The 19,731-nt window shown below is 35.0% G+C and overlaps 1 protein-coding gene across 1 annotated transcript; it reads right to left on the bottom strand.

The window, feature by feature from the left end:
- Positions 1-4,957: 4,957 nt before the first annotated feature.
- Positions 4,958-14,757, bottom strand: SYT4 (synaptotagmin IV). Its single transcript, XM_010862327.1, has 4 exons — positions 14,472-14,757; positions 10,889-11,703; positions 9,138-9,258; positions 4,958-7,640 (listed from the first exon to the last, which is right to left on the bottom strand). The coding sequence occupies exons 1-4, from the start codon at positions 14,503-14,505 to the stop codon at positions 7,333-7,335; spliced, it is 1,278 nt and encodes a 425-aa protein (XP_010860629.1). The 5' UTR covers positions 14,506-14,757; the 3' UTR covers positions 4,958-7,332.
- Between the last annotated feature and the right edge of the window lie 4,974 nt (positions 14,758-19,731).

The raw sequence follows: 19,731 nt of genomic DNA, 5'->3' as shown, positions 1-19,731 counted from the left end.
TCTTCCTACTTTTGCCTTCCAGTCCCATATGGTGCAATGGACATTTTTTTCTTTTCTTTTTTTTTTTTTTTTTTTTTTGGTGTTAGTTCTAGCAGGTCTTATAGTGCTTCATAGAATGATTCAACTTCAACTTCTTCAGCCTCAGTGTTGGGGCATAGACTTGGATTACTGTCACACTGAGTGGTTTGCCTTGGAAACATATCAAGATCATTCTGTCATTTTTGAGATTGCACCCAAGTACTGCATTTTGTATTGTATTGCAAGGCCTACTCCATTTCTTCTAAGGGATTTTTTCTGACATTTGTAGATATAATGATCATCTGAATTAAATTCACCCTTTCCCATCCATTTTAGTTCACTGATTCCTAAAATATTGATGTTCACTGTTGCCATCTCCTATTTGGCCATGTCTAATTTACCTTGATTCATGAGCCTAATATTCCTGGTTCCTATGCAGTATTGTTCTTTACAGCATTGGGTTTTACTTTCACCACCAGACACATCCACAGTTGGACATCATTTCCATTTTGGCTTGGCCTCTTCATTCCTGCTAGAGCTATTTCTCTTGTCTTCTGTGGTGGCGTTTTGGCCACCTACAGACCTGGGGGGTTCATCTTTCAATTTTATATAATTTTGCCTTTTCATGCTGTTCATGGGGTTCTTAAGGCAAGAACGCTGAAGTGGTTTGCCATTCCTTCTCCCATGGACAGAATTTTGTCCTAACTCTCCACCATGATCTGTCCATCCTGGGTGGCTCTACATGTATGGCTCATTGTTACATTGTTACACAAAGCTGTGATCCATGTGATCATTTTGATTAGTTTTCTGTGATTGTGCTTTTCATTCTGTCTGCCCTCTGATGGATGAGACTAAGAAGCTTATCTTCTTTTGGTGGGTTCCAACATTCTCCTGTCAATGATTGTGCACCAGCTAGTTGTAATTTTGGGGTTCTCGTAGGAGAAGATAAACACACATCTTTCTACTTTGTCAGACATATATTGGCTGAATGGATGCAAAATAGGACTGCTATAATGCTGTGAACAAGAGATTCACTTCAAACATAAGACACACACACAGAGGGACTGGAAAAAGATGTTCCATGCAAACAGAGACCAAAGAAAGCAGGAGTAGCAATATTTATATCAGAAAAAATAGACTTCAAAATAAAGACCATTATAAAAGACAAAGGGCACTACATAATGATCAAGGGATCAATCCAAGAAGAAGACATGACAATTATAAATATATATATCCAATATAGGAGCACATCAATACATAAGACAAATGCTAACAACTAATAAAGGGAAATCAATAATAACATAATAATACTGAGGGATTTTAATACCCTAATCACAACAACGAACAGATCATGCAGACAGAAAATTAACAAGGAAATACAAGCTTAAAACAGTACATTGGACCAGTTGGACCTAACAGATATCTTCATGGTATTTCATCCAAAAACAATAGATTTTACTTTTTTTTTTTCAAATGCACATGGAACATTCTCCAGGATAGATCCCATCTTGGGCCATTAATCAAGCCTTGGTAAATTTTTAAAAACTGATATCATTTCAACCATCTTTTCTGATCACAATGTTATTAGATTATATATCAACTACATGGGAAAAAAACTATAAAAAACACAAAAACATGAAGCCTAAAAACATACTTCTGAATAATGAACAGACCACTGAAAAAATCAAAAAAGAAAGCAAAATATACCTAGAAAAATTGATAATGAAAATATGACAATTCAAAACCTATAGAATGCAGTAAAAGCAGTGTTAAGAGGGAAGTTAACAGCAATACACACCTACTACAAGATGCAAGAGAAACATCAAATAAAATTTACACCTAAAGCAACTAGAAAAAAAGAAGACAAACAATAAAAAAAACCCTCAAAGTTAGTAAAAGTAGTAATAATAATAATAATAATAAAGATCAGAGCAAAAATATGAAAATAAATGAAGTAGACTATAGCGAAGGTCATAGAAAAAAGCAAGAGAATTTCAGACAAACATGTACTTCTGCTTTATTGACTATACCAAAACATTTGACTGTGTGGATCACAACAAACTCTGGAAAACTCTGAAAGAAATGGGAATACCAGAGCACCTTACCTGCCTCCAGAGAAATCTGTATGCAGGTCAAGAAGCAACAGTTGGAGCTGGATGTGGCAAAACATACTGGTTCCAAACTGGGAAATGAGTACATCAAGGTGTATATTGTCACCCTGCTTATTAAATTTCTATGCAGAATACATCCTGTGAAATGCCAGGCTGAATGAAGCACAAGCTAGAATCAAGATTGCTGGGAGAAATATCAATAACCTCACATAAGCAAATGACACCATCCTTAAGGCAGAAAGTGAAGAGGAACTAAAGAGCCTCTTGATAAAAGTGAAAAAGAAGAGTGAAAAGACTGGCTTAAAACTCAACATTCAAATAACTAAGATTATGGCATCCGGTCCCATCACTTCATGGGAAAACAGGTGAGGAAATAAGGGAAACAGTGACAGACTTTAATTTCTTGGGCTCCAAAATTACAGTGGATGGTGACTGCAGCCATGAAATTAAAAGACACTTGATCCCTGGAAGAAAAGTTAAGACAAACCTAGATAGCATATTAAAAAGCAGAGATATTCCCTTGCCAACAATGGTTCATCTAGTCAAAGCTATAGATTTTCCAGTAGTCATGTATGGATGTGAGAGTGAGCGCTGAAGAATTGATTCTTTTGAATTGTGTTGTTGGAGAAGATTCTTGAGAGTCCCTTGGACAGCAAGGAGATCCAACCAGTCCATCCTAAAGGAAATCAGTCCTGAATATTCATTGGAAGGACTGATGCTGAAGCTGAAGCTCGAATACTTTGGTCACCTGATGCGAAGTACTGACTCATTGGAAAAGACCCTGATCCTGGAAAATTTGAAGACAGGAGGAGAAAGGGATGACAGAGGATGAGATGGTTGGATGGCATCACTGACTCAATGGACAGGAGTTTGAGCAAGCTCTGGGAGTTGATGATAGACAGGGAAGCTTGGTGTGCTGCAGTCCATGGGGTTACAAAGTGTCAGACACAACTGAGTGACTGAACTGAACTGATAACAAAGATCAATAAAATTAAAAGCTGTTTCTCTGAATAGATAACACTGACAAACCATTAGCTAGACTCATCAAGAAATAAAAGGAAGAGACTCAAATCAATAAAATTAGCAATGAAAAAGGAGAAGATACAATGGACAACACAGAAATACAAAGAATCATAAGAGACTATTATGAGCAACTATATGCCAATAACATTGACAACTTGGAATTAATGGACAAATCCTTAGAAAAGTGTAACCTTCCAAAAGTAAACCATGAAAAAAGAGAAAATATGAACAGATAAATCACAAGCACAAAAATCTTAAGTACGATAAAATATCTTCCAACAAACAAAAGCCCAGGGCCAGATGGCTTCACAGGCAAATTCTACCTAAAGTTTAGAGAAGAGCTAACACCTATCCTGTTCAAACTCTTTCAGAAAGTAGCAGAGGAAGGAAAGCTCCCCAACTTGTTCTATGAGGCCACCATCGCCCTGTACCATTTGTTCTTTATTTCAAAGTTGTTTCATGTATTCTAGGTACTTGTATATTTGTATCAATTTTAGAATCAGATTATCAATTTCTATTAAAAACCTGCTATAATTTCAAAAAAATTCTCACCAACACTCGGCATGTTCAAACTCTTTGATTTTAGACACTCTAGTAAGGTGTGGTTGATATCTCATTGTGGTTTTAATCAGCATTTTTCTAATGACTAATTTCACAGAAAATCTCCTCAGTGTCCCTGGTTGCTTTTGCTAAGTAGGCCTAAAATATATTTGAGCACTTAAATGTAATTATCAACTAAGTCTTTTGACATATATGGGCACACTCAATACAATTAATGTGCTTTAGAACAAAAATATAATGGAAGCATATTTTGGTTGTATTACATTTACAAAGCTGTTTATCCAAGTATGATAATACAGAACACCTCCATATAGACTAGTGCTGTTTAAAAAAAAAAAAAAAGGCTGATCCTCCTTGTGATTAATCCCATAGCTCCATTTACTTTAGCTGGTGTCTAAAGGAAGCGCTGCATATGTCCTCAGGTTTTTTCTTACCTTTCTTTGGAAGAGATAAAGACTTCCATTTCAATACCATTTTACTAAATAAATCTATCCAATGAAAAGATGTAGGAAAAATTAAAAAGCAAGTAAAAGATAGTAATATAAAATGTGTGCTAAGTCACTTCGGTCATGTCCTACTCTATGCAACCATATGGACTATAGCCACCCAGGACTTTCCAGGCAAGAATACTGGAGTGGGTTGCTATGCCCTCTTGCAGGGGAACTTCCAGACCCAGGGATCAAATCCAAGTCACTTATGTCTCCTGCATTAGCAAGCAGATTCTTTACCACCTGGGAAGTGGTAAAGAGTACCACTTGGGAAGCCCCAAAACAAAACAGGTAATGAAAGAGACTAAAGTGAGAAATAAAATCATAAAAGACAGTAAAAGGAAGATTAAATTTAAAAATTGTGATAGAAAATGATGAAGGGAACAAAATACATAAAGAAATAGTTAAAGAATGTGGGCATGAACCATTTTAAGGATATAACAGAGCCAGTTTATGAGGATTCCTGGAGGAGATTGGCCTGCCATAGTGAGAAGAGTGAAGGATATGAGGAAATCTTTTCACATACCATCCATTTGAACTTGAGTCAACTGCCAAAGCTCCTTTAGCTTCAAGGTTTTCTCCTGTAGATAGATAATGGTATCTGTTCTGAATGAGTTTTATGAAGATTAACCAAAATACAGCAAGATATGTGGAGATCCTGGTGCCAAGTCATTATGTTCCTTAATTTGTGCCAGATGACCTGTTAGGGAAACTTGAGAACTTAGAAAGAAAGAAGAGAATCCACTGACAGAAAAGTTTGAGTTGAAATGTGTTGGGCAAAAGCAGCCATTTATTCATGTTTTATAAACATGATCTTACAAACATCATACAGAGCTGGCACAAAAGCACAGACACCATCTCATACACCATGCTTCCTTCCAAACCACTTCGATTAAGTTACAGCATCAGAACAAATCAGTTACTAAGTTACACAGTTCTTCAAACATGGACATCTCCCCACTAGAGTGGTTAGATTGGCTAATAAGACAAACAATTAATTTATATGTTTAATACAGTGCAGAATTTGTAACAGAATTCAAGATCACACTGATATTGTAATACCATATAAAACAGAATTTTCAGAAGATAATGCGATCACTGTGCCTCTGCCTGCTTCAATTCTGTTCTAGTTTTTCTTCTCTTTACTTAACAGTAACTGCAAATAGTTTTACTTGACTTTTCACAGTGAAAAACACTTTAAATTAAAAAAAAAACTAAAAACTATTTACAAGTTAGTTATTGTCATTTTGTAATTATTTTCCATTGGCTTTATTGTCCCTCCTCCAATGACCATACTTTGCTTGGTACCACCATTAACCTCTGGCAACTGTGAAGGATACTTAGGATTTACATTTTTTAATGTTTCAGGGCTTCAAAATATATTATATTTCTTGGCCCATGATACCAAATATACAAACATAAAAAGGCCATAGGATTTACTCAAACCATATACTGACTACAATTCATTTCACAGAAATGCTGAGTGGACCAAGATGCTGTGACATGACTTTGTGATGGCATGAAAACAATGATTGGAGAATAATCTCGTTTAATTCCAAAATCATCTTAAAGCACAAAAGAGGGGTTGATTTCAATTTTTGTATACAGAGTGTAAAAAACATTTCCTACTTTCAGCATAATCATTAAAGGTATGTATATGTTGTTTGGAAAATGTACTGTCATAGATTTTACAAACACTGCGATATCAAACACATTCTCAAAAACTGCTAGAGCACTGACACAAAACCTGACTCAAAATGTAAATTTTTCAGTAGACTTCATTTCTAACTTGCATATTTAAAATTCAACTGTACCTGAGTTTCACTCTTACTTTTCTAAACACTCAAATACAGTGACATTACCTCAAGTAAATTCTTTCCAAGTAATCACAGAGCCCTGGTACTGGAAAGCAGTACAAGATACAAGTTTATAAACTGGTCCACAGACAAGAGCTCAAGACAAATTAGCCTAGAAAAGATAGTGAAACGTACTTTGCTGTGTTAATTTGGCAGCATACATTTGTTATGTATGAACATATGTTAAGTATATTAGGCTTGCCGTATGACAATTTTCTATAATTTGTTGGTTAAAGTAAAATTTTCTAACTAGCAATGACTGAAACTTTTTGACTTTTTGTCTTCATTTCTTTTGAAATAGTAACTTAGTCCTCTCTGGGAGAGAGCAAGCAAATGAAGACTTGGTCACCCATGACCTCTCTGTGTTCAAGGGATACACTTGAATGTACCCTTAGAAACTATACGTATTTCCTCTAAGAAAACTGCATTTCTAACTGGATTTGTAGCTGAAGTGTATTTCTTTACTCATTAGCCAACTCAACAACTTCACAAAAATATATAGGGCTTTCTTAGGCCACATTGAGTCTTGTCACAAGAAGAGAATAATGCAAGGCCATGAGTGTTATGTGAGATTATATTTTACATCTGACTCACATGTAATCACAGAGGGAGGAAATCCTATTTTGGCTACAGTGTCCTCAACTCAGCCCTTTAATAAAATGATTTCTCATTTTGTTCACCGCTTTTTTTTTTTTTCCCTCAACAAACCCAAGTTACCTCTCTTATGATAAAGTTGTGTCAAATTATTACAGACCAAAGAACAATAATCATATACTTTTATAATCAGGAAAGCTATTTGTAAATTACATATCAATAATTAATAAAGCAATCTAGAACATTTCTTTAATATCTTTGGGTTTAAAGAAAAATTTATTTCTCCACTTGATAAACAATGGGTGAATTTTCATAAGAGAAGGCATGCTTTTCATTTCTAAATCCTGATAATCACATTGATTTTTAGTGATGTGGTTCAATGAGATCATCACCACATCCATAATTTGAGACTACAGAGCAGTATTCCTAAAATGCTCAAGTACTTTTTTATTTATATCACTGGTAACCTGCAGGGGAAATTGAATATCTTATGAAAATTTATCCAGATTCTCTAATAAAGAGGAAATGATCATGATACACATTTACAGTTACTTTCTGCTAATTCAATCCATTTCTAACAACAACAACAAAAAGTTTGCACTCACGTGTCAGGGGAAAAAAAGGAAAATTTCTCCTTGCCTAGTAAAAATCGTTAAGTTCCAATTCATCACAGCTAGGGTGCTAACCATCACAGAGTGCGTGCCACTTGGCGATTTGCCTCCTGGGATAGTCACAGATCTCCTTCCAGTGCTCTCCACCAGCTCCTTCTGCTGCTGCTCCCAGGACCAACCGCCCAATCACCTCATTTCGGGATCCTCTTTCAGAATCCAAAACCAGAAATTCAACACTTATCTCTTCTAGACCCTCACAAGGAATGTCAAAGACAAAGAGTTCATTGAACACTGCATTGGGGGTGCATTTCTTCACATGCGTCTTCTTTTTAGAGATTCTCTTTTTGGCATGGTACAGGTTCACTTTGACATAGGGATCTGCAATGATACACAATAGATAATGTACTGGCAGAACATGGCAGGAACTCTGATCTCAAGATAATAGTGCCCTTAGATATTACTGCATACTGGCAAAATGTGATTATAATGAAAATGAGTCAGAATGAAGTGAAAATATGGATGAAGCTTGGCTTCTCTTTTGTCAACAAGTTGAAAATAAGAATGCAAAACATGAGAGATAACAGAGGATAGGAAAGAACTGTAATGGCCGGATGAAGAGATGACATAAAGGGGAAGGAAAGAGAATGTTCTAACACATTCTGATTACTAATAACTCATTTGCAAGAACAGAATAGAAGGAAAAAACATTACACAGCATCTAACCTTACTGATGATGGACAGGGAGGCCTGGCATGCTGCAATTCATGTGGTTGTAAAGAATCGGACATGACTGAGCGACTGAACTGAACTGAACTGAACCTTACTCAGTTGTCTGACTTTGGTTAAGTCTCTCTACCTCTCTGCTTTCTCCTTTGGATGGGGCAATGGGCGTTTAGAGTTCACAATGGCAATGCCTTTTCAATTTTAATTTTTCTGTGGTCCTTTAATCACCTGCTGTGTTTGTTTCCTGTTACCCTGTATTTATATTCCTTGTGTCACATGTATCCTGTGGATTTTAAGATAATGCTACTTTGTCAAATATTTAATTACATTATTTTGCCCTATTCTGGTTGCATGAGTTCATTTTAGCTTCCTAACCTATATCTTTAAGATCATGTTTTCAGCTTCCATTACTTAATTATAAAGTTATAACTAATAATAGCTCTAGGTGATATTGAATGAAATATATATATTTCATTATATATATGAATAAATACATATATATGAATGAATATATATATATATAAATAAAAAAAATATATATATACACATATATGTATATATCCAGTCTTTACAATCCCCTTCAAGGTAAGTACTATTATGTCCAATTTGTATAGAGTTTAAGAAACATAACCAAGATTACTGTGCTAAGAAACAGAAGAGTTAGGGTTTGAACTCAGATCATTTTAACCCATAGGTCACATGTTCTTTCTCATATAGCAAAGTTTTTTGTGTGTGTGAAAGCTAGTCACAAAACTAAAAGCTAATTCTTAAAACAGACAGTAGATACATAGTGAATTGAAGGAAAGATAAAAATAATAGAAGTGTAAGGTTAAGCAGGCTCATTTAAAATATTAAAATTAAGAACTTTTCCTTAATAGCTTATTTTTTTTTGCCTTATGTTTCAACTTTATTCAATCAGACATCTATCACATACAAACTGAGTCTTGTATTTTAGAACTACTTAGTTTTCTTCTTTTTGTTAATGGCATTGACTCACACTTTTATTCCATAAAATGAGAAACAGAAGAACGATCACATCATTTGTAATTGTGAATAAAGGGTAAATAAAAATCATAGGCCAGTGTTGTTAACTGTTTTCCCCAATATATAGCTCATTTTTCATTGAGCCTATGTTTTTCAAAGTATTCTTACCTGAAAGTCCAGACACATCAGATTTAGGCAGGTGCCGAGCTTTTAAAACAACCACAGTAAGAGTATTTGTGGTGGACTGATAGCAGAGAGAGATCAATAACTCACCCCGTCCTGAAGATTTCTAAACAAAAAGAGGTAAGATATAAAAATGTTTTTAGTATTCTTTAGTTTTGAAATATATACTTTTGTCAACATTTGAAGTGGTATAATAGCACTGTTATTTAAATGTACAATTCCTTAGTTTACTTTAATGTGCTAAAGAATCAGAGTAACTAAAATATGTACGCAGTGCCATCGCCTCCTAAGAACAACTATCTGCCATCTTGTGGACTTTTGGGGTACTGTAGAATGTCAAAATTCATGAGTTAGCCACACTCATCACTAGAAACGTTTTTAAGGGGGATATTTAGAATATAGCTTACAGAGAGGTATTTTTAATTTTTTGCTTTTTAATTAACTCTCCACTTTAATTAAGTTGTTAATGGTAATGAATATTATCTAATTATTTTAATATATCTGTATATGGGCAATTGATTCATGTTCAGTTTGATTTTATTTCAAATCCTTTAGAACAGACATTATTAAAATTTGAATTCAGAAAACCTGAAATTTAATCTGACACCCACAGTTCTCTTGGCCCCGAGGGCTAATGGAGTTAGAACTCTCTTCCCCAACCCTACCCCAAATCCTTCTTTAATCCAAGGAATGAGCTAAATATTGGAGAGAATTGACTCGGAATTTTTCATGCTTTGTCTTTGAATAGTATCATAGAATTTATTTTTTACATAAGATTTAGATCTTATTTTTACTTTAACATTAGATAAGATGACCAAGAACTCAAAGTACAATTTCTAACTGAAAGTAACAAAAAGTAACTTGGAGTTTGATTATAGCTAAGAATGATGGCTGACTAGAGCTCCTAAAACTGCAATACATATTTATTAAAAAAAGCTACTATGGGGTAACTGTGTGAATGAGCACTCCAAGAAAAAGAATAGGAAACAAATCTTTATTCCCATTGTGCTACTAAGCAGCCTGGTGTATCAAACTACTTAATAATTCTATATATTGACTGTCATTAACTTGAACAGACAAAGGTGAGGATGTGGTCAAAACAAACTTTATGGTATTCTATAGAATACCACAGCTGGAATCGAGTCAGTTCCATATTTAAGGGAAAAATACAACTAAATTTGATTAATTGATGTCTTATCATTTTCTAATAATTCTAGAACTACAAAAGTAGTGTAACTACAAAAGCAGAGTAACTCCTGTTATACAACACAAGGGTGAATATAATTCAATATAATGATGTACCTCTTCCTCAAGAAGCAATTCTATGAAAAAGTCAATACAACTTCAAATACTCAGGATAAATTGATTTAATTTTCAATTTCAATTATGCTAACATTGATACATATTTTTTAACTTGCAATGAGTAAGAAATATTTGTCTGCATTTTAGTGGCAGTCTTAGTCAAAATACTTGTGATAGAAATTCATTAAAGTTATATAAATATTAAATAAATCTATAAAGTGTCCCTATTTATTTTATATCATTGATATATTTTAAGCATTTCAGTAGTGGGTTAAATTTTCTTTCATCTATCTGTCTCCCTGCTCCCATTTGATTATGATCAATACTAGTTAAACATGGCAAAGATGATATGTACAAGACATCATTTTAATAAAAATCCTTTTGATACAGAAAAGATTATTTATAAATATGTTTAAAGACTAAAAATTAATTACCCTAACATTTCTCTTGGTAATCTCTCTGTTCATTAACATTTCTCCATTAGTTAATTCAATTCCTGCCAGAGGAATCAGGACTTCTCCAATGACATCATCTCTTGAAAACCTGTCAAAACTCAAGACTGTGAAGTGCAAGGCCAGCTCCTGGATCTGGGTGTAGGGTATCCCATAGAATGTGAAGGTCTCATCGAAAGCCGGGTCCAAGGTCTTTCTCAGAACTCTGGTTTTTACTTTATGCTTCTTCTCTGGAAGAATCATCATTTTGATGTATGGGTCAGAGGTCATTGACTGGTCGTCCATGGCTGGCAAGCCACGGGCTTCCTTAATATTTACCACAAATGCTTTCTTCTCAAAGTTGTACTCTAAGGAGAAGAAGAGGGTTCCCAGTTTCTCCTGTTTCTCATCTGAAGTAAGAGAAGTGCTGGACTTTAAGCTATCGGGGGAAACTACCTCTTTTCCCCCTTCTGAAGAGAGTTTTGGGGTCACGCTCTCCAGGTCAGAAGAACTGCCAGCTTTGAAATTTGTTTTGGGAAAATTGCCATTTAGATCTCTCTTCTCAAGATCAAGATGCAATGAATTCTTTGGCACCGCTGATTTATTCTTTACTTCATTTTTCTCATCGGCTCCAAACTTCTTTTTGCTGTCCAGGCTTTCAGGGTAAATGTCAACTCCCTTTAGCACATGCACAAACTTATACGGAGGAGTCTTGCTAGGCTTGGATGACTTTCTCTGACAGCATATCCACGCAAACAGAGAGACTGTGAAGACCAGGCCAAACGCACTGAAGATCCCCACCACTGTGGGAATTTCATCTGAAAAATCAAATGACCGATAACATGCATTAAAGGAGCAGAGTTGGAAACACCCTATTTGAAAAGCATCCTAAAGCTGGCAATTGCTGTATGTTGCACAGATTGAATTGCTTTCCAACTGTTCTGGGTGAATTATGTGCCTATTTCATATAACTTTCAGGAAAAAACTCAGATGTGCCACATAGAGAATAAACAGAAAATCCTTCCTTGTAGTAATTTTCATAAATAAAATGAAAGGATGAAACTTGGTTGAGGCTAAGGATGGGGGAATACTAAATGATCATGACCTACCTTTGTTTTCACACTTAACATAAGACAAATAGAGTCAAATACATGAATCAGTACTCATAATATTTTCATTGATATTTTGAGGCTTTCCAGAAGCATCAGTTCTTACTATGTAATTCTAAGCCACATTCTTCAAATGCTGAGAGAAATGATGGAACATTATCTGCAATTATCACAAACATTAATAATTTCTATCCAAATTACAGTGAAAGAAATGTACACATATTAGGGGAAAAAGAACAAAAAGGTGAACAACAGAATATTAATATTATACAACTTGTAAGACTACAAACTCGTATACTTACCCCAAATTCTTCAAATAAATACTGAATTATCCAAATTACAAATTGATTATCTAGATAGGATAAAACTCAAAGAATGGTTATAGATGAATCATCATCCCTTAAAATGTAATGAAAAGAGTGGGTAGAGATAATTTAGAGTTCAATTTTATCCATAACTGATTTTTTTCCTAGCACATTTCCACATGGCAAATGGTGATCAAATTGAAATTGGCATTCATTCCTTGAATGAGGGCACATTAAATACTGACATTATGTAACATTGATTATTCATGAAGCCTATCATGTTCCATATGTAAGCGTATTCTCCAACAAATGATTAATATCACTGTGTAAGTAAAAGCAGTGTTACTATATACGGATACAGTGAATTGAGTCAATGTTTAATATGATCAAAATTAATATAACTAATGTAATAATATCTGCTTTTGGCTCCATTGCATTCTATTTTTTCATCCCAAGTAGTGAATAATAAAGTTAAAAGTCCCAGTCAGGAAAAGGTTAAGGCTTGCTTAACTAATCCCTGAAAGAATAGTCTTTTGTTTTTCTGCTCCTCAATCCCTCAAACTTCTATTTCATAATCACAAAACTGAACTCAAATAATATATAATTAGGAAATGACAACAGCAAAGATACCAAAGAAGATAAAACAGGAAACACATTAATGAAAAATACTCTGTAGTTTAATTATATCAATAAACTGAATTGTGTAGAGATGAAAAATATACTTTGAATTCACGAGATAGAAAAACCAGTGGATGCTACAGAAAGAAAATGAGGGGAGACCTAAAGATCATTAGCTAAACTTACTATCAGCTTTTCAGTTTTACCTTCTGTTTAAGTCTTTGTGGGGAGAAAAAACAAACATACAAACAAAACACTTCTGGACTTTCTAATCATCCAAGTCTAAGGAGCAAAAGCAAACTATTCTTTATTCTTTAAACAATGAAGAAAGAAAAAATTTTTAAAAAGGAATAGTAATTTTTTTTTCTAAATAGACTTATGACCCATACCAGAACATATTTTTAACTAGCACAGCATCTGAAAATTCCTCAGTATTCAAATATTTCTAATTTTCAATCAGAAACTGGGAATACATCTCATATTACAACAATATAAACTCAGTCAAATGGATAGCTGTGAAAGAAATTCCTTCCTGAATATATCACATATTGTCTCATTTAATATTAATGTCAAAAGGCAAAATATTTAATATACAAAGATTCATCTACTCCCCATGTATTCTCTAATAATAAGACCCTAAACTTTTGAAAGCAAAGATCTGTCATTTCACTCAGTCTCATAACAAACTTCTATAAATTTCCTGATATTTCTGAATATATGTAAAGCAAAATATTGCCTTTGGAATATAATGAAACCTAAAATAACACTTTTCTATTTGAAGAAATATCTCTGATATTTTCTCTTCTTCTTTTTTCACTAAAACAGAGAAGGAGAGTAAGGGTGTTAAGCACAGATATAGGAAAAGGGAAACTGAATGGGAAAATATAAGTCTTAAGTATAGTTCCCAGTAGTTTTTAGCTAACAGACCTGCAAATTTTCCCTTATTTCTCTGGCCTCTGGTTACCTGTGAAATAGAATGGGCTCAGCTAATTAATTTTGAATACTCTATTTAACCCTAGCATCGTAGGATTCTGTCTTTCACTAGCAGCATATTTCAAGTATACAAGAAAAACAGCAGAGAAAAAATACCTTATGGTACATTCTGCAATAAAACATACATTCTAAATGCCCTATTAGTCAAGTTATTTTATATTGAGATCAAACCCTTTGTAATCACAGAACCATTTGGCTTCCCCTAATTAGTTAAATACAGGTTTTCATGCAAATAAAAATCACCTACAGAATTAATGAAACCAGCAAGCAAACAGATCTCTTTTCTTTACTTAGCACGTGCTGCAATTTACAGGGATACCTGGATAACTAGGAACTTCTTGGATGTAAAATCGCGCTAGCATAAAGCAATTTTAAGGAGAAAAATAATCAAGAGAGAAACCACAGAGGTAAGCCACTATTGCCGTTTTACAGTTCTCATGTTGCTTTCAGTTTACCTGGGGAATCTATTATCAACATCCCACGGAAACACATACACACACACACACACACACCAGCGTATTTAAGGAACAATCGCAGTTGTAAGTTGAGTAACTTGCTTACCAAATTCTTCCCGGCTGGTAGAGATCGGAGCCATTTTTTGTTGCGTATTCTGTCCGAGGTGCTGAACGGAAACCCTCTGGCTTGGTTCACTTGCCTCGATCTGAGGGGACGGGGGCTTTTCCTAGCGCTGGAAACAACAGTGCAAAGCTCAGGGGACCTAAGCCGGGAGTGGGGAAGAGGCAGCGAGAGAGGTCCACTCGCCCTCACACAGTGATTTTCCAGCCCTGTTCCTGTTTTGGCTCGTTAGAGAAGCTTGTCTCCGAGACTCTAGACGTGGCTGAAACACGAATTGACGCAATCCTGACGCTACAGGGTGAAATCAGCACCTCCCCTCCTCTCTCCAAGCCACTCCTCTGCCCCTTCATTCTTTCTTCCTCCCTTCTCTCCCGGGATTTCAACACACACTTCATCAATTATTTTAACTGTTGGACTACTGGAGATTAGTTTGCTGTTCTGTGGGGGCTCAGAGACACATAGAGATGAGTCCTGAAACTCATCAATGTCAATTCCTAACGTAAAAATCTCCTGATCATCTAGATCAGTGAAAAAATATGTCTGTGTTATCAGAATAATATAATTTACAGAAGCGATTTGAGGGAAGAGTAAGGAGATAAATTTCTACATAAATGATCCCTTATAAAATGAAAATCTATACTTTCTTGCTATTTAAATTTTTTTTGATATATTACACCTGTATTAGAAAATTTACTGCATATTGATTCATTTGGAATAAATTTTCCTATCATTATCACTTATTTTCTAATAAATTATTAGTCTAAACATTTTGATGATTCTGTTGCTCAATCTTTCTCTCAGCTCTCTTCCTTTAATATTTGACTTTTGACCAGCTAAATTACTTAGGAACATATGGGAATAATCTCTTCTGTATTCAGACTCACTCTGTTATGACTTTTGCATGTATTGAGATTGTTTTGGAAAGGATATTTCTGGTTAAAATCCCTGACTTCTAACAGGTTTATTCAAAATAGCTACAAGAATAACATCACAATCTAAAATGACAACAATAATTATCGGTTATTTTCAAAGGAAAACATATTACTTTTCTAAACTACTGATATCCCCAGAGTTGAGGAACTGGGAAAATATGTTGTTAGATTCTGATTAATTTTAATCTGAAGACTGTGCCTTTTTAAAGCAAATGTTAACAATTTTCCAAAGAAGAGAACTCAGGCTGTAACTTCAACTGTCAATTATTGCTCCACAAGGAATTTCTCTGCTCTGGGACTCAGTGAGAAAATGACATTCAGTGTGCTGTGGGATGGGGGAGGAATGAGTATCGGGTGAGTCTCAGAAAGCTACTGTAACATGACAGGTTGCTGCGTACTGGCAAGCAGCTGGCTCTGAACGTCAGGACTGTGTCTGGGGAGAAATTGGCTCAGTACTTTTGCATCATGGAAAATTTTATAAACCTAAGTCCCTCTTCTTTCCTTTTCTACTCACGCCCACATACTTGGCATTTTAACATTCTCCTAACAGATTTTTTTCTTTACTTTATATCTTCTTCCTATGAAAACATACAAGCTAATTTACTGTATTCAATTTTTCCATTATCAAAGTCTGTGTTTTCTGGCCTTATTGTTCCATTTCATTTAGATTACTTGCTTCCTTGACTTTGCATGCAACTGGTGAGATTGTCCCTATGAATAAATATCCATTAGATAGATGAAAGAGTGGCACTTATTTGTGATACATTTATGGTATGAGGTTTATTAAAATATGTTTTCTATCTAAGTTATTAATACCAAATGGTTATACTCACTTGTAAACATGAGTACTTTATGTATATGTTGGCCGCAAGTTAATATCTCTGTAATTTTACCTTCTGGTGGTAAAATGCTACCATCTAAAACCTGTCTAGATTGTTCAAACTCTCCTTAAATGACCCCAGAGCTCTCTTTAAACAGAACCCCACCCTACCCTGGGTTGTCTCATTTCTGAGGACACAATGTGATAAAATTACATCTTGCCCAGAGCTAATGCTATTGTGAATGTAGTAACTCTTTCATTGTTTGCTTTAAAAGCAAACTGAAAATCAATGTTATTAACTAAATATCAGATGTTTTCTTCATTTTCATTTGATAAGCAGCATATTAACCATTATCTAATCTCTTCAAACAAATTTCCAGTAGCATCAGATGAGGAGTGGAAGCTGAACCAATTTAGAGGAAACCCTGTAAGTTTCTTATGATTAAGATTCACACCCTACCACCATATTACATTGTTCTCTTTATATCCAGCAAACAAGTAATCAATTCTCTGACATAAACAATACCATTCTTGCAGCATTGATTTGAAAGGAGGGGCTGTTGCTAGGTAACCACCTAATTGCTACCCAAAACACACAGTCTCAAGTAAGTCGCTGCCCTGAGTAAGGCAAACCTATCTGTACAAGTGGCATTGTTTACTTCAGAGTGATTCTTTGACTGATAAAGTGCTTCAGTGTTTACCCTACCTTATTTCTGATTATGAATATGTATACGGATATGTATATATGGGGCTTCCCAGGTGGCTCTAGTGGTAAAGAATCTGCCTGCCAATGCAGGAGACATAAGAGACACAGGTTTGGTCCCTGGGTCAGGAAGATGCTCTGGAGAAGGAAATAGCAACCCACTCCAGTGTTCTTGCCTGGAAAATCTCATGGACAGAGGAGCCTGGCAGGCTACAGTTCATAGGGTCAAAAAAAAATTGGACATGACTAAAGCAATTTAGCATGCATGTATATATACTTTGATAAGCAGTGAATAAAACATTTGAATTCAATTTGGTTTTAAGAAATCTAGTTGATTTTAAAGATAAATAATTAAATGATTATAAGATTTTTAGTTCACTTTATCTACTTTTTTATTTTAGATTAATTTACAAACTTTGTATGGTTTATTAATTATATAAATAAGTCTATATTTTTCCATTCCTTTCCTTAAAAATATTATTGGTAGATGTGTTTAGAAATTCCTGCTAAGCAAAAGAAAATTTCAAAAGGTTGTGAAAATGTTTCAATGATTGTCAGCATTCAGTAATTTTTCATAGTACTCAGATTAATAATACAAAGGCATTTTACTGGTCTGCAGGTAGAGTAAAATGAAGTAATTGATAATGGATAATTATTTTAATGTTTCACATCATTCTCTAAAGAATACTAGCTCTAATGTTAACAGGATAGGTTTGTATTCCAAGCACACCCAAGTTAAGCATCGTACAAGACAAATGCTTTCCCAATTAGTATTGCAGAAATTCCTTCAAATAAATCATTTCTATATGTGTTTTTCTTCAAACTCTTCAGCACTTACTATGTGCCAACTTAAACTGGTCTCTGATAGCTCATGATTGAAAAGCTCATTCAGTTCAGTTCATTTCAGTCACTCAGTCATGTCCGACTCTTTGCTACCCCATGAATCGCAGCACGCCAGGCCTCCTTGTCCATCACCAACTCCCGCAGTTTACCCAAACTCATGTCCATCGAGTAGGTGATGCCATCCAGCCATCTCATCCTCTGTCGTCCCCTTCTCCTCATGACCTCAATCCCTCCCAGCATCAGGGTCTTTTCCAATAAGTCAACTCTTCACATGAGGTGGCCAAAGTACTGGAGATTCAGCTTCAGCATCAGTCCTTCCAATGAACACCCAGGACTGATCTCCTTTAGGATAGACTGGTTGTATCTTCTTGCAGTTAAGGGACTCTCAAGAGTCTTCTCCAACAGTTCAAAAGCATCAATTCTTCTGCCCTCAGCCTTCTTCACAGTTGAACTTTCACATCCATACTTGACCACAGGAAAAACCATAGCTTTGACTAGATGGACATTTGTTGGCAAAGTAATGTCTCTACTTTTCAATATGCTATCTAGGTTGGTCATAACTTTTCTTCCAAGGAGTAAGTTTCTTTTAATTTCATGGCTGCAGTCACCATCTGTAGTGATTTTGGAGCCCAAAAAAATAAAGTCTGACACTGTTTCCACTGTTTCCCCATCTATTTCCCATGAAGTGATGGGACCAGATGCCATGATCTTAGTTTTCAGAATGTTGAGCTTTAAGCCAACTTTTTAACTCTCCTCTTTCATCAAGAGGCTTTTTAGTTCCTCTTCACTTTCTGCCATAAGGCTGGTGTCATCTGCATATCTGAAGTTATTGATATTTCTCCCGGCAATTTGATTCCAGCTTGTGCTTCTTCCAGCCCAGCGTTTCTCATGATGTACTCTGCATATAAGTTAAATAAGCAGGGTGACAATATACAGCCTTGACATACTCCTTTTCCTATTTGGAACCAGTTTGTTGTTCCATGTCCAGTTCTAACTGTTTAGCTTAAACCAAAATAAAATCTTATAAACTCTCTTCTTTTCTTTCTTTCAATGCATCCTTCTTAAAGATGTCATACCTTTTAAGTTTTACCTAGGTAGGGAATCTATGCTAGTAAAGATGATAGAAAAGAGCATTGCTCTCATGATGCTTACAGACTATAGAAGAAATAGACAGCCCTTCATTTAGAACTGGGAAGAAACTTTTAAAATCATAATTACAATCTTATGTATTTTCCTTGGTATTTTCTACCAAGCTTGGTCAGCACTATTCCATAGCCATCACTCTCTATCCCTTTCATGCCATCTTATCTATCCTCTTCTTCATAACTGCAGATTCAGTATGATATACTCAGATTTGCATTCTTCCTTCTCCTATGAGCTGTCCACAACTTCTCTCCTATTTAAGAGAGTTTCATTTTTAACTACGAAGTTTCTGACAACAGCACTCATGCATTCATATTAATTTAAAATTTTATACCACTATCTCTAATTAAATCCTTTAAGTCAGGTTGACATATCCTTGGTTACATGCCAACAATTCCCAAAAGAGATAAACCAAAGCTTTCCACTAATGCTCCCTCCAAATATTCCACAAGTTTTATGTTTATTCATTATCTTCCTGGCACCAATGTTTTCATTTCCCTTGACTTCATTTTTGTCAGCAAAGTAATGTCTCTGCTTTTAATATGCTGTCTAGATTGGTCATAGCTTTTCTTCCAAGGAACAAGCTTATTTCAATTTCATGGCGGCAGTCACCATCTGCAGTGATTTGGGAGCTCAAAAAAATAAAGTTTGTCACTGTTTCCATTGTTTCGCTATCTATTTGCCATGAAGTGATGGGACCGGATGCCATGATCTTGTTTGTTTTTTATTTAATTAATTTATTTTTTAATTGAAGTATAATTGCTTTATAGAATTTTGTTGTTTTCTGTCAAACCTCAACATGAA

Source organism: Bison bison, unplaced genomic scaffold, assembly GCF_000754665.1.
Source record: "Bison bison bison isolate TAMUID 2011002044 unplaced genomic scaffold, Bison_UMD1.0 scf7180017864481, whole genome shotgun sequence".
Classification (NCBI taxonomy): domain Eukaryota; kingdom Metazoa; phylum Chordata; class Mammalia; order Artiodactyla; family Bovidae; genus Bison; species Bison bison.
This window is presented reverse-complemented; position numbering and strand designations above follow the sequence as displayed.

Coding starts and splice junctions, on each gene's coding strand:
- SYT4 (XM_010862327.1), bottom strand. CDS start 14,505: ATGGCTCCGATCTCTACCAGCCGGGAAGAATTTG. Junction 9,259..10,888: donor TTACCAAGAGAAATGTTAGG/GTAATTAATTTT, acceptor CTTTTTGTTTAG/AAATCTTCAGGACGGGGTGA. Junction 7,641..9,137: donor TGATGTGTCTGGACTTTCAG/GTAAGAATACTT, acceptor GTATCATTGCAG/ATCCCTATGTCAAAGTGAAC.